General features: G+C 35.7%; 1 protein-coding gene across 3 annotated transcripts in view; it reads left to right on the top strand.

Moving 5' to 3' along the window:
- The window catches only part of MON2 (MON2 homolog, regulator of endosome-to-Golgi trafficking), an 80493-nt gene extending 58081 nt beyond the window's left edge, over nucleotides 1-22412 (top strand). For 2 of the 3 annotated variants that reach the window (XM_050915050.1, XM_050915049.1), the window contains exons 27-34: nucleotides 2783-2926; nucleotides 3746-3874; nucleotides 5794-5984; nucleotides 14523-14583; nucleotides 15906-16029; nucleotides 16866-17073; nucleotides 17928-18010; nucleotides 19905-22411. In XM_050915050.1, coding sequence (XP_050771007.1) covers nucleotides 2783-2926; nucleotides 3746-3874; nucleotides 5794-5984; nucleotides 14523-14583; nucleotides 15906-16029; nucleotides 16866-17073; nucleotides 17928-18010; nucleotides 19905-20068 — 1104 coding nt within the window. In that variant the 3' untranslated portion in view covers nucleotides 20069-22411. Of the gene's footprint in view, nucleotides 1-2782; nucleotides 2927-3461; nucleotides 3480-3745; nucleotides 3875-5793; nucleotides 5985-14522; nucleotides 14584-15905; nucleotides 16030-16865; nucleotides 17074-17927; nucleotides 18011-19904 lie in introns of all 3 variants that reach the window. The other variant, XM_050915048.1, reaches the window with a different exon arrangement.
- The last annotated feature ends 4167 nt before the right edge of the window (nucleotides 22413-26579 follow it).

Genomic DNA, 26579 nt, shown 5'->3' with positions numbered 1-26579 from the left:
ATGTGAAGGTTAGTACCAGAACGCTTTAAAGCATAAATTTCTGAAACTAAAGTACTGTGTCAATTTTTACAACAAACAACAATCTGCAAAGTATTTTATTTTAGGGTTGGTTTGTGTTTTGTTGTTGGGTGAACATTACTTTTTGATTTATACATGCCTCTCTACTTAAGTATGTAAATAAATGCACTTAATGCAGTAAATACTACTCTGTTTTATAAGCAGCTCTTAAAGAGGCTTTCAATGTCCTTCGTCACACACTTTGCTAGGCTATTTTTGAGTTTTTCATATGCTTAGATAAAAGTTACCTGGTGTCAGTCAGAAGCATAAACCTCTTTGAAAAGCAGTTCTAGTTAGATGAATTTTCAAAACTAAGTGACCTAATCCTCCTTTTTTTTAATATTATATGGGTAATTTTTAGAGTTGAAAATACCCCAGTAGATTGGATAGAAAATGCTTCTATTTGTAAAATAAAAATTTTACAAGATTTTCATAAAATACAAAGAATAAGAAGCTACTTATGCACAAACTTCAAATAGGAAGTAGTAATTGCTTTTGTTCACCAGTACAGAAAAAGTAGCGTCTGAAATTATTTTCCACTGATCCTGAAATGAATAATAATAAAAATCTAACAATGTGGAGTGAATGACAAACGTATTTTGAAGTTTTGCCATTATAGATGTTAAGATAGTCTTCTGTGGGTAATGTAAGTTGCATCTGTGCAAGTAAGTTGCATCTATACAAAAGTTAGCCAGGGGTTTGTGGATGCTCTCTTTCCCTTTCTAATCCATGTGTTGGTACATAAAATCATTTTTTATACCTTTTCTAATAGGTATGTAGTCTTGCATTGAACTGTTAAAATTTAGTGCAGTGACTTTAGTGCAGCAGCATATCAGCTGAAATTGTTTTACATGGTGTTGAATACTTTTAGATCAGCAATTAACCTTTTAGTCTTCTGCCACACAGGTGAGTATCTAGCATCAAAGCATCTTTTTCAGAGTTCAGTATAGTCTTGAACTTGAGCACCAGAAAAGGAGTATGGCTTTTTAGAAGGAGTGCTGCGCTATATTCATAATGTTGATTAAGCTTTTTGAGCATTAGACACGCATTTTGAATTGCAGAAAGCTGAGAAAAAGGGAAAGGCCATTGATGATTCATGGAGTGCTCTGCTGCAGGTTGTAGATTGCCTGAAGGTACAGCTAGGTCTTAGGGTGATGTCGTGGTTTAACCCCAGCCGGCAGCTAAGCACCACGCAGCCGCTCGCTCACTGCCCCCCCACCCCTGGGATGGGGGAGAGAATCAGGGAAAAAACCTCATGAGTTGAGATAAAGACAGTTTAATAGGAATGAAAAACAATGTTAATGATAATAATAATATGACAATAGTAATACTAAAAGAATTAAACTATTCAAAGCAAGTGGTGCACAATGCAATTGCTCACCACTCATTGACCGATGCCCAGTTACTTCCCAAGCCGCGATCTGCCCCTCCCAGCCAGCTCCCCCAGTTTATATACTGGGCATGATGTCATATGGTATGGAATAGCTCTTTGGCCAGTTTGGGTCAGCTGTCCTGGCTGTGTCCCCTCCCAGCTTCTTGTGCCCCTCCAGCCTTCTGGCTGGCTGGACATGAGAAGCTGAAAAATCCTTGACTTAGTATAAACACTACTTAGCTACAACTAAAAACATCAGTGTGTTATCAACATTATTTTCCTACTAAATCCAAAACACAGCACTATACCAGCTACTAGGAAGAAAATTAACTCTGTCCTAGCTGAAACCAGGACAGGTGATCTAGTGATGACTGCCTGTAGCCCCTGTTGGCTTGCTCCCTTTCATGGCTGGGGACTCAGGATGATATTTGCTAGCCCATCAACTGCCACAGCTCATGACACAGCCCCAGCGTGGAGGCTGCACTCAAACAGCTTTGCAGCTGGTGGCACCTTGAGTGAGTTCAGCCACAACTTGTCATGGATGATCTGTGGTGAATGAAAAGGAGGTTTGATTCCTCCCCAGAGAAAAATGACAGTACAAGCACAAGGGTTTTTTTGTGGAGCAATAAATAGACTGTTTCTTGAGGCTTTGAGAGGAGAGACTTTGGGAGGAAAAGCAAGACATTTAAAATGACAGAAAATAATTGGAGTAACTTCATAGAATCATTGTATCTGGCTTTGAAAGTAAATGCCCTAAGATTGCCTTGGGATTTATATTGCAACAGGAAATCATTAGCCTATGACAACGTGATATTTCATTGACATCTTCTAAGTACACCCTTCCTGAAATGTCTTCCATTTTAAAGCAAGATTATGAGTTTCAGCTATACCAAAATCATATCGTTCTCATTTTATTTATGTTCCTTTCTGTAAGAGACAATTTTAACTCCTTATGAAAACCTTGTATGAATTACTTCTGAGATTTAAATGTTCCTTGAAGTAGAACTTAAAGAAGATGTGGCTGAGATCAACAGACAAGACTTATATGAGACTTATATTTTGCTGTCATGTCAAAGCAGAGTTTGTAAAGAAAAGATATCTTCTATTGGATGAAATGAGATAGCTGTATTTACTAAACTATATATGCCCAGGTATCTTGCCACTTAATTTACTTTAATAAAATAACAAAACTTTTCCTTAAACTGTTAGAACTATACACTGTCTTTTATACAGCATGACTCTTGCATAGTCTTACATGGGAATTTTTCTTTAGGAGCTCCTTGTACTGATGCAGATTTTTGAATGCGACAGCTCAAGATATATATTAAGCTTTTGTATTTTCTTTTGGTATAGGCTATATGTGTGGGCTCAGAAAGTATGCAGATAATGTATCCTGCAATCTTCGACCAGCTGTTGGCCTTTGTAGAATTTTCCTGCAAGCCTCCACAGTATGGACAGCTGGAAACAAAGCACATTGCAAATGCAAAGTATAATCAGGTAATTCATTAGAAATCTCGCTTGTTTCACTTGGCTGGTGAACCCAATTCAGCTTCAGATATAGGTTGTTTAGCAAGATGCATTTATTCCATCTGTAAAAACTTTGCTGTGCATGTTGTGTAATAATTTTTTTTTTTTACGTGCTTTTGTTATCTTCGTTTGCTCCCTTTGAATTCTGTTTTACTTCTATGCTTTGTATTCCTCCGTGTAGGAAAGGTCTTGCCTGGACACCAGACATAGTGAATGTGTCTGAATTTGTCCAGTGAATTAATCTAAAATAACTTGTCTTACATGTGATACCAAATTTAATAGAAAGACACGATAATTTTGAATGGAGAAAATTCCCTCAAGCTGCAAATTTTTGAGTTGCACGTGCTGTAGAGAAATGGGACATGTTCAAAAATTCTTTTTATCTCTGTACTCTGCTGTTCACTAAGCATGAGCATCTGATTCAGTGTAATCGAAGAGGTAACTATTATGTATGTATTAATTCTTCTTATTCTATTTGTCCTGCAACACAATGGAATCACACTAGATACAACTATTTGCACCGGTGAGTTAAATTTCCTTAAAGATTGTCCTAATGTAGTTGTCTTGCCTAGACTGCAACATTTCTCCTACTTAAATGTACTTTACTTCAATGTAGAGTACATTTTCATAGTCAGACTATGTTGTATTTGCAGTTTTGTTGCTTGGACCGTATTCTTAGCAAACCTTGCATGCATTAAACTGAGAGTTCAATGCAAACCATACATTTTCTGTTCCTTAATTGATATGTTTTCACATATAGTTCAGTAATTTACTAATTTCTTTTCCTAGGCGGAATGGGTAGCATTGAATTATGTACCATTTGCTGAGAGATCATTAGAAGTTGTTGTGGATTTATACCAAAAGACAGCTTGCCATAAAGCTGTGGTAACAGAGAAAGTTCTTCAGAACATTATTAAGGTAAAAGTTTGTCCTGCATATGCTCTCAATTTAATGAGCTTGTATTGAAAATAATGAGTTTTATTTTTGCTAGTGTGGATAAACACTTTCTGGGAAGCTTAAAGCTTTAGTAAACAAATTGATATTTTATGAAGATGAGCATCAGGTAGTAATTTCTTTTGAAGCTGCAAGGCTATTGATTAGGCTCTATGTATTGTTCTTTAGCTGGATAATGTCAGCATCAGTATTTCGATGTTAAGATAAAAATTAACAAATGTGTTAGGCCACAAAATATTAATCTTTGAAAGTATTATGCACCTGAATCTGATAAGCAGGCCTCTTAGTCAATATGGCATTGAAGGCCAAAGACCAATTTCTGTAGACTGGCATATATACTTTGGGGATGTGTGCTCTAGTTATTACTTTTGATTTGCTTTTAATGACTTTGTGTGTCGTTGATGTAGCTATGAAATCTAATGAGTGCACAAATGTGCCTTTAAGGTGAAATTGCCAAATTCCTAACTTTTTTTGACCTTGTTTCCATTTTAGCAAATAATTTTGGTAAATAATAGAAGTAGTAGTAAATGTCTGGGAAAAAAATGTATGCGACCTAGGTTTGTTTGTAATGACTTGGCTGACAACAGGTTGTTCCTATATAGAAATTTAGAAACCTGAATGTGTTTAAAATAGTTATGTGGTATCATTTGGAATCTGTTATGAATTAAATATTTGTATTTCAAAGTTAATGCAGTTGTTTTCCACTTCTGTTTTAATGGGATAGGTGAAACTGATATAAACACCACTTTTCTTTAACATTCACAGTTGATAATAATGTGATCTATTGCAGTAGATGAAAATGTTTTTTAAATTGTTTTTCATGTCTCTAAAGCCCATGTTGATATTGGAATTAGATTTGACCTCTATGAACAATAGCAGTAGAAGAAAATACTCTGTTTATCTCTAGGGTTAGATACTAGCTCTCATAATTTTCGGCAATAGAGAGTTAATTACAATTGACTCACTCTTGAGAGCAAGAGTGAGTCTTTCCTCTGTCCTCCCTTTGCTTTCCTCAAATCAGAGACTTCACTAAAAGCATTGGGGGCATATGTGTAATACTTGAATTTAGTCACTATGGATTTGAAATGTAAATTAAATAATTAGTTTTCCAAGATAACTTGGTATCAGGTTCTAGTTAGTTTGACTAACAATGCTAAAAGGAATACATATAGCATAAATAGTACATATGTTTAATGTTTTTAAACTCATTAATGACTTTCAAATTTTATAGCTATTGAAGCTGTCTTTCTATCTAAAAGACTTAAAATTTGCTGTGTTTTCATCTGCTATACATTTGAGTTGTATTGCAGGCTTTACCTTAGAATTTCACTAACTTTTTGCTTTTAAACTTCATGTGGTTTAACAGTCAGCAATGACCAGGTGTCTTGCAGTGGTTATGTGTACAGTTCAACTTTTGCATATTAGGAAAAGTTTAAATTTAATGAGGCTTTTTTTCTTTACTGTGGAAGCACTTGGGATAGCTTTCTAGGAATGGGACTAAACTCTCCAGAATACACTCACGATAATGAACTGCCTGTAATCTGTTAGATGTTAGGAAAGTCCATCTGTCAGGCTTAGCAGAAATGGTGGATGGCAATACAGAAAAAGAAAATTAGCATATAATTTCATAGTGTAATTGGTAATGGATCAACTCTGACCTGTAACCTTGTACTTGGCAACAGACCCGTGCTTTAGCCAGCTGGTATATGGTAAATCATCTTTATAATTATATTTTTAAAAGAGCATCTCATATACCAGCAAAAAAGGTAGGAATGTGTACTATCATCTATGACAGTGTCTGCCAAGATCTTTCTGCAGAAACTTGTCATATTCTTAGATTTGTCTGAGCAACTATAAATTTTGTTTTAACTTTCATTTTGCAGACACTAAGAATACCTCTTAGTCTGAAATATTCCTGTCCTTCTGAAAGCACATGGAAGCTAGCTGTTTCCTCTCTTCTCAAAGTTCTCTCTATTGGACTACCTGTTGCAAGGCAGCATGCATCTTCTGGAAAATTTGACAGTATGTGGCCAGAGCTAGCGAATACTTTTGAAGACTTTTTATTCACCAAAAGGTAAACACAATTTCCTTTTTTTTTTTTTTTTTTTTTAAAACTAGAAAATATTTGGAAGTAATTTATTCAGTAAATGTGTCAGTAGAGTTCAGTAAAAATAGCCTTATCTTTAGAGATATTTGATATCTGAAAATTATTTTAATGAATGAATGAAAAATATAACCAGTCTGTCTACTTCAAAAAAGTATACTTTTAGAAAGTAGTAGAAAAAACTTCATTCAAAAGGTGAAATGTCAGAGCAAGAAAGAGCTCAACTGACCTCTGAATACAAGGCATAGCCTTTCTGACCAAGCCAAGGAATTCTGTATGGACTCCCAAGGACATTTACTATAGATTTGATAGAGTTAATGATGTGTACTCAATTCGTTCCTTTTTTCACTTTGAACAGAATAGCAACAATAATTTTTTTTCAGTTCAGGTGAACACCATTAACTATATGTATTTCTTTTGAGTTCCATCTTGAAATATTCCACTTACTATGAATTTTGGAAAATTATTTCTTACATTACTGTTCACTTAGAAGCCCATAGTTATCTTGCATTTGTTTCTTCCCAAGATAAATTGACTGCACCTTAATAATTAACCACGCTTTATTTATAATACTTTGTGAAAAGTGTAGCTAAATTGTCAGATGTATAACTAGACAGACAGGCAGATGTATAAGTACATGCATAATCTCTCAAGAATGGATGTGGGCAGGCTGAGAAAGTCCAGAAGTGAAAAATAGTAACGATCAGAGGCTTGGACAATCTGATCTATTAGTTTGTTCAACCAAAAGAATATATCATTAGGAAGACATGGTAAGTCTTCAGAATATGGTAAAAGATTGCTCCAGAGAATAATTTTTTTTGTCCCTTGAGAATGGGTTAAAATGGACTTCAGTACAGCAAAGATTATCTAGGTTAGACATTAAGGAAACCTTTTACTGTAAGGAAGGTTAGGTATTGTAGAAGATTGCTTAGGAGGGGTATGGAATTTCCATCTTCTGTGAACATCTGTGGGTAAGCATCTTTCAGGAGTAGTTTAAGTATACCTAATAGTGCCTCAGATTAAAGGACAGTGTGGGATATGAAAAAATTAATTCCCTGATTTTCTGTGTGTATGCTGATTTCAGTAACAAATTAATCTTTCTTTTTAACAGAAAACAGTAGGGTTCTTCTGTACCTAACATTAATATGCTGTGTATTTGTGTGTGTATAGTTTTCAAACACACAAAAATCAGCAACCAAACACAGCTGTATTTACTAATGATGAATAAATAGCAATTTGCCCAAAACAGACAAAAAATAAATAGCAATGAAACAATTTTAGACACACATCCATTAGTGAAAATGTTTGTAATAATGAATGGGTTTGGAATTTCATCAATAGGGTTACATGACAATTGAATGAAAAACCTTTCTTTTGTTTTTGCATTTACTTCAAAGAAATATCATTAAATAGGAGGACCTTAAAATAAAAAAGCTCACCAAGACTACATAAAAGACACTTTAATCATCCAAGTTTTTGTTTTGATGCTTCACTGTTTCTTTAATTCAAAATAATCTTTGCAGTATCTTGTTTGGTTTTGTTTTCAGCTGTGGTTAGTAGTCCTGCTTCCATTCTGAGACAGGCAGTCCAGATCAGTTAACACCCTATAATCAATATAATTGTTGGGTTTACAAAATTAAAATGAAGGTTTTTCAGGTTATTGTAGAAGAATGTATGTTCACTTAGAAGTTACTTTGGGAATACGTACTACTATTTGCTGTAAATGAATTATTCCTAAATACCTGCAAAACAGATGAAACATATCCTCTTTGCATGTTTGTAGCTGACCCAGACTGGCACTGCTACAGTTTTTGGGTATTAACCATTCATAAATCCAGGGAATTCAGATTATCACAGATCTTCAATGTAATTCCAGATAATCCACTATCATCTGCGTGACCTTTTTGGCCAAATATGTTGTCTGTTTTTCTTAATTTACAGTGAGTGATTTATACTTTTCTTGAAAGTTGTTCCAACCATAGAAATTCCATCTTAACATGTTGCTTGCTAGAAACAATCACTGTTGGCATTAATTCTAATAGCTTTTGCCAGCTGTCATACATGGGCGAATATTCTCTGGAGGTAAAGGAAAAATAGTACTTCTGTGAATATTTATGATGCCCTGAAACATGTCTGTCTTTGCTTAAGTCTGTTTTTGCCTCTTTAGAGACCAGAGTGTATTCTATAGTTTTACATACAAAATGTGTTTTAGGGATCAGCATTTTCATCAGAATTAAAGATGTTCTCAGAAAAGTTATATGAAACTTTTTTGTTCTCTCACTTAGAAGCTTTAAGGTTCAAAAGCATTTAAAATATTAAAAATAGGCTGATGGTTTATAGAACCATATGGCTACAGCAGGATAATTTGGCCTATTATTATAATTAATGGCCATTATCATTACTCTTTCCCAGCTTGTTATGAGTAGATGATTTTTGCTTATATAGTTGTACGTTGTATGGCTATGGAACGTCTGGTTTGGGGTTGGGTGTTTTTTGTCCCCCTAATGTCCATCTTTTTCTAAATAGCAGTTTGTCTTCCCAGGTGCATGGTTCTCCTACTTACAGTTAGAGCCCTATGCCTTAGTAGCTTTAGGATAGATAGCCTTTCTGTTCCCTCTATCAGCCTAAGCCTTGTGGTCCTAAAAAAAGTTAAAGCTAAGAAGGGAGTACATCTGCCTCATGCCAGTAGTCAGGACAATTAGTAATAGCAGTCATTTCTCCTTTTCTTCATCCTCTTCCTCCTCCTTCTCCCCACAATGCTCCTGAAGCGTGCCTCTCTCACTGTGATGCAAGGAGGGCTCTAGAGATAGCTGTGGAAGTTCCCCACGTTGAGGTAATTCTCTTCTGATTTCCTTTGGTTAAGTCCTTCTGCACTTCTGTGCAAGATGGTGTGAAACTAGCCTTGGCAAATAGGGCAACCTGTCCCTTTTGTGTTAAAATTTTCTAAATTGTGTCTTTTAGTGGGTTGTAATTGCAGTACAGTCAGCTTCTTACATTTGTAGTTGTTCCAGTTCTAAGTAAATTGAATTCAGAATTTTCAAATTTACTGTGTTCTTTCAATTTTTTTTCTTTGTTACAGTTCTAATAGAAAATATATGTTAATCATAGCGGTGTCGTATTCCAGAGTAATTTGGGAGAATCTATTCACTGTTTTGAAAGTAACAGCTAAAATTTATTGCTGAGTTGAGATGCATGTCAACCTTCAGATTATAGGAGAAGGCAATGGGAATGTACTTTCCTTTCCAACTATCCATGTTGGTCCTTTATTTTAGGCCAGCTAGGTGGTATAAAAACTGTTTTTCAGTGTGTTCCCTGATTTATTTATATTAACAATGAGTTGTGTTTTTTAAAACTTTTGGTAGTACTTGGATTTTTGTCCGTATCACCAAAATCAATTAACCAAGCCACAGATGAGATGATGAGAGCACTCTGTGCTCTTAGTTAGATTAGTGACTTGTAAAATTGACTTGGTTTTAGTGACCCTGCTGACCATAACTGTGGCTTCCTGCAACTGTGAGTCAGTCATCCCTGGTGGCTTTCCAACTTGCAAATATGCCATGCAGGACAGGATGTTTATTAAGTCAGGTGCAGAAATGTACAAATCTGGCTGCACTGCTGAAGACCAGCATGGATTGAAAAGGTTCTGGAGCTCAAAGAATTTGGAAAATGCAGTTCAGAGACACTCCAAGAGGCTATTGGTGAGGCAGAGTAACAGCATTACTGCATTATCTGGATTTTTACCATTATCCAACATGTCACCCCTTGTGACAGGAATACAGTTAGATATATTCAGTTAGACCTGAATACAGTTAGAACCGAAAATTGACTTTCTTATGCCGGCATTCTGCAATTTTTCCTAAGCTCTCTGCTTCAAGGAAACTGAAATGTTTTGTCACAAAGAACTTACTTTTCTTCCTTCACTCCTGTATACCTTTTCGTACTCCACACTTTCCACTATTTAATGTTCTACATGTTCCATGCTATTATTTGTCCAGCCTTCATGCAAAGCTAGGTAAATATCTTCCTTTTGTACCTGCTCTTCAAACCTTTATTCTTCAAAACTGACTTAGCACTGCTGGAATGGTTCTAAATATGAAATCTCTGCATCTATAAAACTTGCTAATGTCTTATTGCAGTCAGTTCTCCTAGCAAAACTGCATAGCAGATTTGGCTAGTTTTTCCCTTTAGCTTTGTTCATTAAAATACCCCAGTGCATATTGTCTCATTTTTGTATGCACATTCTCCAAGTCTCTACCTGGCTGAGGATGGAGTAGAAAGATAAAACTCTTTCTGTTTCACTGATATTCTAAATTTTTCATCAGCATTTTAAACATTTTCCTAGTCTAACTCATAATTCTTCTAATCACTGTGGTCCTAGAAATTGCATGTGTAGATAGCCTAATACTGCTTCCACCAGTGAAACTGAGTTGGCATTGGTTAGGCAAGAGGTCACTGTGGTTAGAACCCGTAAATTAAAGCTCTGTGAATCTCTGTGTTTAAAATAGTGAACCTCCTCTGCATGGTCTTCCCTCTGTCTTTTGGACAGGAACAGGATTTCAAGCCAGCTATGGGGCTGAATGAGAGGAGATACTCATTGATGTTTAAAAAGTACAAAGCACAGCAGAAATGGTCTCTGCAGCTTTGTACATCAAGAAATTTCAAATATAGCCAAAAGAGCCCAGGTAAATGAAAAAGGAAACTGTTACTGTCATAGAGGATTAACAACTTCCAAGCAATAAGTTTCAGCTTCTTTTTTTTTTTTTTTTTTTTAAAGCAAGCTACAGCTGAGGAGGCTCAATAATCTTGATTTTTATTATAAATCAAAATGACATTTAAAAATTAATACATTTCATGTAACTTAATTTACACAAAGTTGTCTTCTAGTAAGAGGCTGGTCTGTTTATTATTTCATATCATTCTTCTTTCCCAGAGGCTTTCATGGAAGCATATCAAGCCATTATATAAAATAAAATTCAACAAACGTGTGTGTATATATAATTTACTAGAGCAGAAGTCTGTGCTCACATGAGGGAATTAAATCAATACTCTCCAAAAAGATGCTTCAGAGCACAGTGCTGCTGTGCACAGCAGGACTCTGGGTGGCTGTTAGCTCTTTGTTGTTAGGCTCTAAAGCCCTCCCTAGACAGCGGGCAGCGGCTGGGAGCTCTGTACCTAGGAAAGCCTGCACATAGCAAGTCTGCATTGCACTGCCTCTTATCTTCCCCGGCTTTTGACCCTTGCGGTACGGTTTGGCTGTATTGCATCAGACCAGCAAAGCTTTTGGCCCCTAGATAGATGTTTCATATAGACCACCTCACAAAAATCTATTTACTTGGGAGTAATTTGCTACATGAACAAGAATGTAGCATATATGGCATCCATATATGGATGACTGGACAGAAAGGTCTTAACACCTCTTTAAAGTAAACCTCAGCTCAGAAAGTCAGTCAGTCGTAAATTAGGAAGTGTCAGAATGAAAGCTTCCTATGTATTTCAACATGACCTGCATTTGTATGCATCATAATAGTTTACATTACTATTTAAAGGTTTTGCATAGTTAACTTCTTTATGTGTTACAAAAGGTACTGACTGAACAGCTACGTAATATTTTATTTTATTCTTTGTTTTCAACATATAACTCCAAACTTCCTGACTGCCTAACACACAAACCAATAATAAATACAGTATTTCATATTTTCTTCTTTGGGTTTTTTCTAGTCATACATGTAACACTTGAGTGTTTCACAGACAGTGGTGAAGTTATCTACATAAAGTCCCTTTGAGGAAGGGAGATATATTTATTTTTCAAGCAGGAACATTGGTACATACTGTCATAATTGTCAAAACTGAAAATTAGCTGTAGGTGTGCAGACTGAACTTCAGGTGTCTCATGCTGAGCACCCAGAAGATGGGGGAAAAAGCCTGTCTTGGAAAAATCTTATTTGACTTGGTCAGCATCGTATAGGAGCACTGGGGAAAAAAAACCCCAAACCTATAAGCTAAACTAACCAGATTTGAATGAGATTTAGAAGCCTCCAAAGTTCTTAAACCTCTCATTAAAATTGGCAGTGGGATGGAGAAGACAGGCCCAGAGGAGTACCCTTATGAGGACAACGCTGGCACAGGTCCACAATCATATATTTGGCAGCTGCCTTGCCAGTGAGCACGTGCTTAGCTCTGAACTATCCACCACATGTCTGTTGTTTCCTGGGGAGGGACACGGGGTGGAGAAAAAACTGGGGGCTGGGGAGGGAGTTTGGAAATAAGCCAAAGGATGCCAGTCTGCTTGTCAGTACAATACTGCACCGATTCCTCTGCTTACAGAACAGCTTGGTTCTTTGTTCAGTCCAGAGCTCTGTTTTCCTTGCATCTGCCTATTCTGCCATAAATTAGGCAGAGAATGTTGTGGCAGATTGACCCTATCATTTTCCTTCCTTCTCAGTAGTGACCATCCTGTGTACTTAATCAGATGGTTTCTCTGGAGGAAAAAAAACCCCAGCATCATCTAATTTAAGATGCATTGTAACACACAAGCATACACAACAGCAGCAAGTTGAAGTACCACAGGCAATCTTGATTCCAATATTTCTAGCCATTCCTTTCAAGTGGTCAAATTTCCAAACCGTTCCTCAGCTTGAAGATGTTATATAGTTATTTTAAAAAGACAAAAAGTAAAATTATGGGAAAAGGAGAGAATTTAATATATGAAATTATATTGACCTTTTATAGCACCTTGTCTCTGATTTTTGTTGTTAATGCTACTGGTTATTCCATTAGCTCTAGTAACATGTTACCTTCAGTGCAAATCAGACACTATGGAGCAACTGAACCCGCAATCCAGTGGGTTTTGCAACTGTCTTTAAATTTAGAGAGAGACATAGGCATGAGGATTCTGACTTCTGCTCTATGTCAGAAAAATGAGAACAGCGTAACTAGGTCAGAACAGATGCATATCGAGACCTGTCTGCTGTTTCTGTTGGATTAGTGGGATACCTAAGGAAGAGTGCAAGGTGACCACATAATGATATTCTCATGATATGCTCCTTCAGCCTCCCAATTTATGTAGCTCAGAAAGTTCTTGTACCACAAGTTGTCATTGGCTCATAATCGATTTTTCTTTTAGTAATTCTGCTGTATGTTGAATCTGTGTAGATTTTAGCAGGCAATCCTATGATTATGGGATTATAAGCAAGGTATTTCGGAGATTATCTATTGTGTGAAGTAACTTCTTTGATTCCCGCCCCCCCCCCCCCCCCCCCCAAAGTGCAGTAGAAGCAGATCTGTAAAGCAAAACAGTTCATGATGAGGACCCATCATCCGCAGAGTGCTCACTTTAGGTGTTTTATTTCAGAGTAGCTCTAGTCTGGCTTCCTGTCATGCAAGCATCTACTAGAGCTTGGAGTACTTGTTGGTTTAGTTTCATCGAAAATGAATCCAGTTCTATGCACTCTAAGACCAAACATGAACCAAGGTTTATAAACAGGGATGTCTAAAAGTTTAACTTGAAAAGCCCATGTCTGATCCAAACTAAACCACTGATGTAGGCACATCAGCTGAAGTAGTTGATTGCTATCTAAGTAGGAGGCCTTTACTCTTTCTGTCCTGCTGAGGAACTTGGCCCGATAACTCAGCAGAAGCATAATCCAGCAAAGGAAAGGAATTTGAATTCACTGAATGAGTAGTCCAGTAAGTACAAGGAAGGACTCAATAAATGAGATAAAACTTCACCAGAGAAAACTGCATGACTGATGGTTGGCATAAAATTTCCAATCAAATGATACAAGATTTCCAAATTTACAAGCAGGTAAGGTAGGATCTTGTAAAGTATTGGGTAATTTTCCTGGTTGAGTCACTTCTGGACATTTCATCTGTAAATAAATTTTTATATACAATGGAAGAACTGCAGAAAGTTCTGAATTTCTTCAAAATTATTGTTTATAAAATGGGTTTGTCTCTTCATAAAATTCATTAAGAATGAGAACAAATATATCATTTCAGTTATCAAGGAAAAAGACAAAGTTATGTCCCATTAATGAAAAGTGTGTTTCCTTAATGCAGAAGAAAATGTAAAATTAAAATTAAGTTTTTTACAGATGTACTGCTGAAAATCAAGTCTCTTATCTTGCGTAGTGAGAGAAAAAGTAAAATGTAATAAACTGTGACCCCCTGATGATACCTTCACAGACTCATCTAAACAGATATTGACTTTTGCACATATAAGACAAGAGAGATTACTTTGAGATGCATATGAAAAATGGTGTTGGTGATGCAAGTCCTTAATCAGGTCCATCAGTTGTAACTTTTCAATTTTAGTGTTTTACTACCTTTTTCCTTTGAATCACTTTTATCATCATTATCCATAAGATTTTATTCTAAAATATTAATCATTACCATATAATAGTACCAACTTGATGCATGTAATAACTTTAAATGTAATGCATTTTACCATACTTATCTCCTTACACACATTGTGAATTTAAAAGTATAACGTAGTATGTTCATTTTTAGTACACCTCCTGATAATCTCTCAATTCAAGAATTTCAGAAGAACGAGAGTATTGATGTTGAGGTAAGGAGACTACAACAAATACACTGTCGAACATAACGAGATAGTGACGTTCACAGATTGCATTTGTTCTGAAATTTTTTTTTTTAAAGTTACCCATTTGTTATTTTTTCTGTGATACTGTTTTCCTTTTTGAAAACAAGACAGGAAATTCATAGGCACAGAATTTGGCTGCTTCAGAGTTATGCAAAAAGTAGGAAGCGGCATGCCAAAACCTACTACTTGTCCACTCAAGTTCAAAACAGTGTCAAGTGGCTAAACCAGGATGTGTTTCTGCCTCTAACCCATTACCTGATTCTTACTTATTATGTTATTGCCAAGCAATTACACAGGTAATTGTAAACCATGGAGGAAGCTGACGATTAAACCTGAAGTGAGTGCTTTCTGTGTTGAGGCAGGGCATTCAGTCAGCAATGACATTGTTGTCCTCCAGATGTGTTCTCAATACTGAAAAGCTTGTGCATAAATGAAGAAATGATGTCTTGTTTGTGCAGCACAGAGACCGCTGTAATTGTAAAAGAGATCATGTTTGGTTGGATAAGGCCGAAGAAAATTAAGAGATGATGATACTGGGAATGAAGAGGGACTGGTCCCTTTCACTCCAGGACAAAGAGATGTGGCAGACCAGGAACTAGGGGTACAAAGGAAAAGGAGTTGCAGAGAAGACATCGCAATATCTGTGGGTTTGATTGATTGGCTGTCATCTCTCCAGAGTGGCAGCTGGGACACAAAGATTTCTGGATGAAAAGCGGGAGCGATTCTGTCTGGAGTGAGCAGAACTCTGAGATCTACTGCATTAATTTATGGAGGTCTAAACCCACTTTGTTCCTGAATGGGAGCATCAAGACCAAGGAAAAAAAGCATTTCAGTTAATGTGCATTGCCTTAAGCTCGTTTAGATAATTAACCCACTTGTTCTGCTTTGCAGATGTCACACTGTAAGCATGTGATATATGTGTTAATGTCATAGTGAGGATATTGAATCGGGTGGAGGGAGAGGGAGATTCCTAATGTTAGATCTTCTCTTTTCAAAACCATAAATTTGATTTAAAGAATATACTTCAAATGTCAGTGGAAATCTGAGTGATAACTGCTTCAGAAACTCTCACAAAAGTGGGGGGAAAAAAAGTTTATTATTTCAAGTTTAATGTTACACGCAAGACCACAATTTTTGGACATATCTGCAAATTTTAAAAGCTAACATAGGAAGATTTTGTGAAGTTTCATTAGGCACGTCTCTCTTGTTTAATGTTTCTGTTATCTTCATACTAGAATTATAACTTTAATATTCAGAAAACTAATATAAATATATTTAATTTATTTTAGGTGGTGCAGCTTATCAGCACAGAGATACTGCCATATGCTAATTTTATTCCTAAGGAATTTGTTGGTCAAATAATGACTATGCTCAATAAAGGCTCAATACATTCTCAGTCATCCTCCTTTACAGGTATGGTACCTGAGTGACAAAAGATACGGTGTTTAAATCTACTAGAAAGTAATGAAAATGTTTAGAGTACTTATTCTGATAAAGACCTGAAGTTCCATGGCATGGATTCAGTACAGACTGTTTGATATCCAGCTTGTTTTTATAAACTATATTTTATTTCATGGAAGTTGCCGAGCATTCCTTGCAATTTTTTAAAAATTATTTCCTTACTTCTTGGTCAGTATCATACATAATATTGTACTTGTGTTACTTTATATTTATACTTTCTACATAGTTTGTCTTGCATTGTGCCAGCTGAAATAGTTCTAACAATAATTTCAGACAATTGTAAGACAGACATAATATCCTGTTCCTAAAAACTAAATGACCTTAGCGTAACTATATGGTGTACCTAACCAGATACCTTCTCTGCCTTTAAGAAAAAAACACTTACAGTTTTTTGGGGAAAGATAAAAAAAAATGAACATAAGCCATTACAGAGAAAAATATTTGGATTATACAGTACCAAATATTAGTACTTATGATGTAGAACTGGGGTTGCTGGTTTTTTTTTTTTAATTGATTTCATGTATTTTATTATTAAAGCAATATCAAGTAGGTGACACGTTACTGAATGTGTTGCATATTTTATCTTTTATTTTTGGAACTGTTGTGATTGTTGCACAGTCACTTTTTCTTAGAATGTATTCTTAATATTTGTTCTTATCACTGTTAATCTTTTTTAATACTAGAGGAGCGATAACCTTTTTGCAAAATATAATAAACTAATTGAAATGCAACATGTAATGTATTGGCATGCACACTGCACAATTAAATATGACATTTTACTTTGACAGAAGCCGAAATAGATATTCGAATGAGAGAGGAGTTTTCTAAGGTGTGTTTTGAAACACTGCTCCAGTTTTCATTCAGTAATAAAGTCACAACTCCTCAGGAAGGCTACATCTCTAGAATGGCACTTTCTGTGCTCTTGAAAAGGTCACAGGATGTATTGCACCGCTACATAGAAGATGAGAGATTGAGTGGCAAGTGTCCTCTTCCACGGTATGTACATTGTCTTTAGGAAATGAAAGGTATTACCAGGACCTTATGAGAAGAAGGTTACATTCAAAATATCACTCAATCATTAAAAAAATATTGTGTTTGGGGGGGTGAAATTTTAAGCCAGGGAAATGTTTGTGGGGAAGACATTTCAAAGAAAATGTAGATACCAATTTTTTGTTGAAAAAGCTTTAAATAATAATGGTCGTATTCAGTGCTGTTACATAGACAATAGGAATGTGACAGTAACTAACATTTTCAGTTAGTGAAACAATGTTTCTGATATCTATAACATATATTATAATATTATTATAATATTTATTATATTATTTCTGAAATCTGATTTCCCTTTATTCCCAACAGAGCTGTGTATAGGTTCTAAATTGAGAGGTGGAGTCTCCTCAAAAATAAGATAAAATATCCAGACAGCAACATTGTGAATCATTACTCAAGTAATTGTTCTTGAAAGAGAAAAATTGACTGAAGTACCAGGAAATTCTTTAAAATGGGAACTCATTTAAATTTCACTTCACTTTTGAAGGTTTTGATCATGAATAATGAAATTGTTTATTTTCATGTTACATTTAATCATGTACATGAGTATTTTCAGATTGAGATGTGTATGCTGTTACTGTTTTCAGTATCAAATTTAAAGCTATCCTAGCTGAGACAACAGCAATGATGGTGGGAAAGTTAAAGACAAATGATAACCTTAATCTCTAAATATCCTTTTTTCGGTAGGCTTCATTGCAGCTGTTTTCATTGCATCGTTTTTTAATGTTGTGTAATTTTCATAGAAAACTTATATTCTTGAGACAAAAATGAGTAGTTGACTGTTTGCATTTTTCCCTTTGTAGGCAACAAGTAACAGAAATCATATTTGTTTTAAAAGCTGTCAGCACTCTCATAGATTCACTTAAGAAAACTCAACCTGAAAATGGTAAGTTACTGTTAAACAACATGATTCTAAACAAGATAACATTATATCTGCCACAAAGACATATTTATTCTTTCCTGCAGTAATTTTCACACAAATTTGAAAAAAAGTGTAATCTGCAAGATTCAGTATTTTGTAATTCTATGTATATGTAGGTGGCAGGTAGACCAAAAAAAAAAACCCCGCAAAGTTTTTCCAGTATACTTAAAAGTATAAGGTCCTAAGTTATGTTTAATAAAATAGAAAACTTCAATTTATGGTGTCTTTTATTAGATAGAGCTTGGTGTCTTCTAAAAACAAACAAACAAAAAACCTTCCATAAAATGTTAATAGAATTCTTAAATATATGTAGTCTTGCTAGATCCTTTTTTCTTCTCATGATACCTTTATAGGTTGCTATGGATCACGTTCACATAGGTGCACTCTGCAGTTAAAGGGGTGTACAAGTTAAACACACGGGCAGGCTGTTAGATACTTAAACTTGCGGTCTTGCTTTCCCTCTCTTTCTGCTCTAGTACCTCCTGTCCCCCGTACTGAGAAAGATGTCTTAGCTCATTGATGCCCAAGTGAATGGTTGACAGATGTATTTAAAGGGCTGAATTAAATGGAAGTCCTCAACTTCATTTATAATCATGCGTCCCGTTCCTCCTGTAAGCTGCACCTACTGTATGCATAGAGTTCCCACCAGAAAACTTAGTCAGGAGTCTTAGTTAAACCAGCTGTATTGGACTCTGCAACTCTGACAGAATTGCGTATACAACACTTCTCTCTACTTCCCTGCTTTTGATATTATGAGGAACAGAAAAAACCTTTTCAGTCCTGAAACAAACAAACAAATCAACCAGCCTTTCCAGAAAAACACAGGCAGATGGGTTTCCTGAAAGAGGCAGTGCCTCACTTGCAGCATCGCTGAGCAGCCAGATTTATGATAATGTGGTTTCCAAGGCTGATGGCAAAAGGCTGAGGGCAGAACTATGCCAGGATACACAAAGCCTTTTGGTGAACCCTGAAGGCAACTGAAGTGCTGCTTTGGTGGGCCTTTCTCTTAGAGGGGTAGAGTAGCCAACTCAGCTGGACTGTTCCCCACGTCCCTCTTCCTGCAATGACAGAAATTCTTCACCTGGTCCATATGCGGCAGTGATTGCCAAACCTCCTGCACACTTTCTTATGAAGAGAACCACTGGACAAATTAGAGAATCGCTTTACTCCCACTTCTTCTAGCTTTTAATCATTATATTTCTTTAAGAGAATAAACGTTGTCTGAAACCAGGGTTTTGTTCTCTCTTGAAAACAGAGCTAAAACAGAGATAAGCAAGGAAGTGACATAATAAATAAGATTCATGCTGCAATGTTTAATTTCACTTGTTGGACTAACAAACTTTACTGTGGATATTTTTGTGTCTTGGTCCAGTGTTTCTCCCTCTGCTTTCTATAGCTCTTGTAATCTGGAATGATTTGAAATTAATAGAAGGCCTCATTGCTGACAAGTTTCCAAAAGTGAAACGTGCATCCAATTCAATTTTATGTCAATAGCTGAGAAAAGCAGGCACAAAATGTATGTGTATTATGGATTTAATAAAAGTATTATCTTCAGTTCGTCAGTTCTTCATCCAGAAAACACAGTGAATGACTCATATGTAGAAACACAGGTGTGTAGCACCATTTTATGGATACCCCATCTGGCTTCCAGCTGCTGCTGCAAAAAAGAGTGTGGCTCTCCTGCAAAAATCCTACATCATGTCTGAGAGCCCTGTACAGATGTTGTAGTCTCTATATAGCACTAGGTACCTATGTTTCGGCACCTGAGTGTGCCCTTATTTATACAGGTATTGAAAAAATCTATTGTAAGATTTTGGACAGTAGTAAGTGATTCAGTCTGTTCTGTTCTTCATTGCAGTGGATGCTAACACGTGGGCACAAGTTATTGCCTTGTACCCGACTTTAGTAGAATGTATCACCTGCTCATCCTCGGAAGTGTGCTCTGCTCTGAAAGAGGCACTGGTTCCCTTTAAGGACTTCATGCATCCACCAGCATCCAAGGTACAGAATGGAGAGTCTTGACCCCATAAAACTTTCTTTTTTTTATTCTTGAAGGAAAAAAAAGTATCCAAAAATGTTTGTTCCCGGGTGAAGTTTCTCTGAGGAAATCTCTTGTGACTAGTACTTTGGCAACCAGTGCTGACTGCCTTTTAACTGTACTAACAAGAGCTCAGTAATTCATGAATACAGGCTATATCTCAAAGGTTCCAGAGTGAGTAGCAGTGCAAACCTTTAATAAATTTAACTGAATAGTTGGAATCATTTATAATCTAATGTACTTGCTACAGTATCTTGAAGTGGTGATTGAAAAGTGGGCTTATGTACAGCTTGTTGTGTATGTGTTAATGATGTAATTAAAAATATTTCAATTCAGTCAGATTTATTAGGCTGGTGTTTTGCACCCTTTTTTTGAAGTACGAATTGTACTAAAATTTTATGCAAGATGGTACTGTAACATTCCATATATCTGTAACCAGCCTTTGTAAACAAAGGGAACTGATATACTTGTGTGTATAATAAATGGTACAGTTCTGTATAAAATAGTTGCATTTATTATTTAAATTCTTTTTAAAATATTGATAATGTTAAATGCTTGAAAATGTATTTATTATGAATAAGTTGTATGCTTGCATTTTTACTTACAGTTTGCCTTCTAAATTGCCAGATATGCTCAGTCATATCTGATCATGTTGTTAGTTTTTGCTTAATTGAATGTATTTTCTCTGTGGCCATTGGACATCTAACAAAGGCTCACATGACAAAAGATTGCAGCAAGCAGTCAATAGTCTGCTGATCTCAAACTTCAAAGTAGTTGACCTGAAATAAGTTTGAATATGCAGAACTCCACTGTAGCACTTCAACACTACCATACCTCACTTCATAATATATTTGTTTCAAGATGTTTGTTCTACTCAACTCTATCCATTTTTGTAGTTGCAGCCTTGCTTTAAAAAAAAAAACATATTTGAGGGTTGTTAGCCTTTTTTGACCTTCCTGGCAGGTATCACAGTCTTTGAATCATGACCCAAGAAAGGTGATTTCAAATATCTGAAATACTTGGCTGTAATATTTTATTCAATAATTTTGAGTGCTTTGTTTTGTAATGTCTTTTCAACCCAAATTGTTCTAATCTTTTAATTATAAACTGTGTCTGATATAAAACCATGAGAAGTGTATTTTTGAAGATAGCTACTCATTTAGAAGTGCAGTAAAATTTGTCATTAAGTAAATGTGAATTTGTTTCACTTTCACGTAATAATCAAAGCAAAACACTTTTAATAGTATTGTTTTTAAGGTTTGTGACTTAGCACTTAAACTCTTATTTAATTATTATTTCAATAATATTTCACCTATATTCATGTTTTTAACCTGTGATGTGAAAGCACAAAGGCCAAATGTAAAAAAAAAAAAAACCAAAACAAAAAAAAAAACCCAGACAAGACAGGTGCCTTTCTATGGATTTCAGAATTTCAGAGCTTACCTTTAGGTTTTTGTTCCTTAAAGTCTTTTGTAGATATTAAAAGAGATTATCATGCGTAAGAAATGGTATTATATCTATTTGCTTTACACTTTCCTGGCCGAAGGGACATTGATTGGTACATGTGAATAGATGTAAAAGTTGTAGGAGCTTCAAGTTGAAGGTGTGATGAACTGGTCAGGGTTAGAAATACCCTGCGTGAATAATGTTATACAAGCACGACTTTGAACAGCTTGCTCCCATAAGGTTCCAGTTTATGGTCCTTTTTAAAAGCTTTCTGTTTCGAAGTACAATAAATATTAAAGAGGCTTCAAGACCTTGCACATGTCTCTGTGACCAAAGTTGCATGGAACTTAATCGTCAAGTGTGGATAGTTTTTAGAGAACACACAGTTTACATTAAGGAAACAAATGCTTCTCATTAATAGAATTTATGTCAAAATAGCTTCTTTGGAGGAGCAGTTCCAGTCTACTGCAGAACTGGGTCCCACATACAGATAACAAAATTATCCGTACTCTGAAAGTGAAAACCTGGCAACTGCTCTCCTAATTAGTGGAAGATAAGTCAAGGTCTATGAGGTCATTAAAGAAACAAAGTGTAGGACAGGAAAGAAGGGTATTAATTTGGTTTAGAATATATTATCTTAACCAGAATTTCTGGAAGGAGGTGTGCAGACCAGACTGTGGGTGAGTTTGTTTCTAATTGGTTTTTCAGTGATAACACAGATGCATTCTGTCCAATGAAGGAAATCTTCAGCTTTATCTGTATTTTAAAAAGGGGGTGTATAAGTCTTTCCTGACTCTAGAGCTTAGACTAATTTACCACCTATGGACATTAATCTTCAAAAGGTTTTGAAATAAACTACCAATGAGCTAACTTTGCTTCCTTTCCTCTTAATTACAAAGTGAGTAATATCTGTGCTATTTGAGGCATGTTTTGGACATGCAAGCTGAGGTTGACCATATTCAAACTGCTTTCTTGTATTTTGTATAAATAGTTTGAGAACTAAAAACAAAGCTACTTAGTTTAGAAAAGAGGTTTTTCGTTGACTAATTTTGTCTGTGAATAAGAATTATTCCCTTTACTGTGCCTCCTTGTCCAGTGCTCAAATATTTCTTCCAACTTGAAGTATCAGTTTCTTTTTTCTACTTGTACTTTTTGCTAAATATTCTTAGGGCTTCTTTGACACAAACAGCATGTTTTTACATGTTTCTAGCAAGGTAAATCTTGTTCCTGAAGAAATTTTATTTAATTTAACATTACCTATTCAGTAGACCCATGTCCAAGTTCTGTTCAGGTCTGTAGGGTTGCTTAGTCATGAGAAGTAAAACACATGGACATTTTCAGGATTGGGGTCTGCGTTGTGTCACTGAAATCAGCTAGAAAAGGGGTACAGCTGACTGTAAAGAAACATGTCAGCTGGAAATTAGAAGATAAGCATTAATTGCTTATCGAATGTAACCACAATCTTCACCTTTTTTCTTCTTCTCCCCAACTTTAAAAAAGACGTGGATTGGGAATCCAAAGAGAAAATGTGAGGGTCTTACACATTATTAGAAGGTTCATATCAAGGTTTTGGATTACTTGGGAAAACTTGTATGTCTCAATGCCATGACCATTGCCTTAATGTACTCAAGGATTTAAGATTACATAGTAACTGATTAAGAAAAAGGAACAGATGCCTCAAGCTGGGAACTTCTTCTAAAACGTCTTATTCTTAGAAGTAACTTACAGTAGTTATTTGCTTATCATCAGTGATGCTTATCTAACTGGACTTCCATTTTGTTCCCTTGTACATGTGCCTGCTTCCCCACCTGTTTTATTGGTGAAGTGTGGAATGTTACTGGACATTAAGCCACATGAAATACATGGTCACTGTTAGTTATTTACAAGAGCAAGTAGGAGTACGTCTGTGAAACTTCAGTAGTTTGTCATCGTATTCTGCAGATGGGATTTTTTTTCACCCAGGTTGAGTTGTTTCTTCTTGCCAAACGGCAAACCTTCTCATAGCTGGCCTGGAACTCTTCAAGCAAGATATTTTTAGTGAGGTTAATGCCTTTCTTTTCCTCAGCACATGGCAAACACAAGTACTAGTCATCAATGTATTCTACAGAAATTAATGTAGAAGTTCAGGATACTACTGTTCTTGGGGGGAAAAAAGCACGTTTTCTCCTCATCTGTTTCTGTACAGCTCAGTTCTGTGTCTTTCACTAGTTGTTCACCTCAAATTTGCAGCTTGCTACTCATTTCGTGTGTGGGCAGGCACCTTCTACAACCTTCAGCTTGAATCCTTCTGAATAAGGTGAGGCTCTACAAGTGAAAGAAGGAATTGCTGTGCGCAGCTGCATTGCGAGTGGTGCACATTCTGACTGTAGATACTGCTACGTGTCTGTAGGGCTGTTTAGAGTGAAGTGTGTCAGAAAGTTACAAATAAGGCAGCTAGGGTGCAGGTTTTGTTTAAATTGGGATCCAAACTAGTGCACAGACATGGCCTACATCTGTGCATGTACACCATTTAATTTCCATCAGGAAAATATTAATTGATGGAATATTTATATTCCCTGAGAAAAGCAAATTTTTAGAAAGTAGTTAGTTGAACTTCTCCATAGGGGAAAAGACCTTCCTCCTAAAACATTGGCTGATAATAACTTCCAGTAACTTTTTGTGCTTTAAAAATGTGATAAATTTTAATGTATTGTACAGTGTCTTCAGAAGCAGTGAGTTAGCTTAATTCATATTTCATTGTATTCAGTGGAGGTTCTACTGTTTGACTTCACAAGGGGAAAAAAAAATGATCAGCGCTGTCTCAAAAGACCCTGCTCTAGCATGTCTAATTCATTGGAATTTCCTCAGTTGTATAGCCTCAGACTCTAGTAACTTAGAGTATATTCATAATTCTTGGAAGTTAATTTCAGATTACGTGATGACAATACTAGGATGTTCCAGCTGTGTCCTTACACATAGCAGTGAGTTCTGCTGTCATCCTTTTTTCTTTTCCTGCTTGGTTGGGTTTTGTTTTTTACTTCATGATAATGCAAGAAAAAAATCGGAATAATTTCATATTGCAGTTGAGACGAAAGCATTCTTCTATAGTACCTTTATATGCCACTGTACTCACAACATTCTTCTTTCAGTGTTTTTGAAGTTTTACTTGTTCTGACAAAAGAATGTAGATTCACATATATAGTTCACTTTCTATGCCCTGGTACTCATATGAATTTAATTAAGACCTTGCTTATTGTAACTAAATGTGAACTAGCAACTCTAGTCGGGATTCTTCTGTTTTCTTCTTCACCCTAAAGAAATTGTAACATGCATTGTAGAATACTGTTTAGCCTTGTTCTTAATGTTGTCTATCTAGATGTAGCTATAAGAGAAGATCTACAGAAATTCTAGTTTGTTTTTCTTGAAAATAGTATTTTGGATATTTACTATATGTGAAATAAACTATATAGGAATAAATCAAGTAAAAATATTAACAATGTTTACAGTTTATAAAGTCATCTTCTACAATTATGTGGAATAAAAAGTAAATTCTTCATAATTCCTATTTTGTTTAAACATTGGGCCATGAAAGTGATGAGGTCCATAAAATTACACTTTTGTTTATGCAAGCAGTTAAGGCTCCTGTAGCAGTTATTTATCCTGTATAACTGGATATCTGGTGGAAGACTAAACATTTATTGGGGAAGCAGAGTGAATTGTTACTGCTTGACACCTGTGTCAGCAATGAAAAAAAAAGCCCAACTGAAGCATGAACGTCATCTGTCTGTTGAAAAGGATATGTGCTATTCCTTTGGACTTTGAGACCATTTTCAGTTGTTCTAAATGTAGCACTATAAAATTCTTTGTTTCTTTGAGGTTTCTTCATTTTACTGTTCAGATCAGGAAGACTTCATGAGCTGTGCACATAAGCAAGAATTCATTCCAACCAAATAGTTGCTATTTCTCCTTGATTTTTTTAAGCTAAATTTAGAGATACATGTTGCATTTTTTTTTTTTGTTTAGAGAGAAAGCAGTCAGTTACTGCTGAGTCATGAGTGTTGCTTAAGCTGTACAGAACAGTCCTATGATGAGCTTTTAACACTAAGAAGCAATCTGGTAGACATTTTATTTCCTTTCTCTCTCTCCATACTAGTTACTGACTGGCTTAAGACGGGAATCTATTCATGGACATTTGTCTGATCTCTTTAAGTGACTTAACTGTAAGCACTTACTAACATTTACTACATTGTCACTTACTATTTTGCTATCTGATCTGTTACTTAAGACACTGTTTATTGAGGAATAATCAGGTGTGCCAGTGTTCTTTCTTTCTCTGGGATTTTCCACCCCTATTTTCTGACAATACTTTTCTGTGTGTGCTTTTCTTCCGTTGTAAGTTTTGGGGGCAAGGACTATTTGTCTAGACAGTATTTTGCATATCAGGGCAAGTACAAGTCCAATAAAAACGATTGTAACAGTCTATGTAGAACATAGATTTCATTTGGGGAGTAAATACTCTTTAGGGTTCACAAGTTTGTTTCAATTATAAATGTGTGTCTTGCAGTACTGATATAACCATATTACAGTTGCGGTATTACCTTCTTGAATGTTGGAAAGTGTATCAGACAAGGCTGCGTATTCCTTGTGAAGAAATACAATAGACCTCAAAAATTTCTTTGCTTCTTACAGCCTTTAAGTTTTATTTAGTTGAAAATACAGAGATAATGATGATGGCAGGGATGTCCAAAGAAAGGATCTCTTTAGATTTTGAATTACACAGAAGTCTTTCACCCAGAATGGTGAAATTATATGAAAAGCAGGAAGAGGAAGCTGGTGCTAGATGAATATAGAAATGGTCAGGGAGAAGGAAGCTTTATATGATAGGTGAAGCTTAAAAATCGGCTAAGTGAATCATATGAATCTTCAAATTGAATCAGAACTGGATGATTGAGCAGTGGCTTTTTGTACTTATAACATGAATGGGCAGTATGTTACAGAAGAAAGTCTACAAGGGACATACAGAAAATAAAATAATTATTTCCTCTTTCTGTCCTTTGAAGTCACTTAAGG

Source organism: Gymnogyps californianus, chromosome 1 (genome assembly GCF_018139145.2).
Source record: "Gymnogyps californianus isolate 813 chromosome 1, ASM1813914v2, whole genome shotgun sequence".
Classification (NCBI taxonomy): Eukaryota; Metazoa; Chordata; class Aves; order Accipitriformes; family Cathartidae; genus Gymnogyps; species Gymnogyps californianus.
This window is presented reverse-complemented; position numbering and strand designations above follow the sequence as displayed.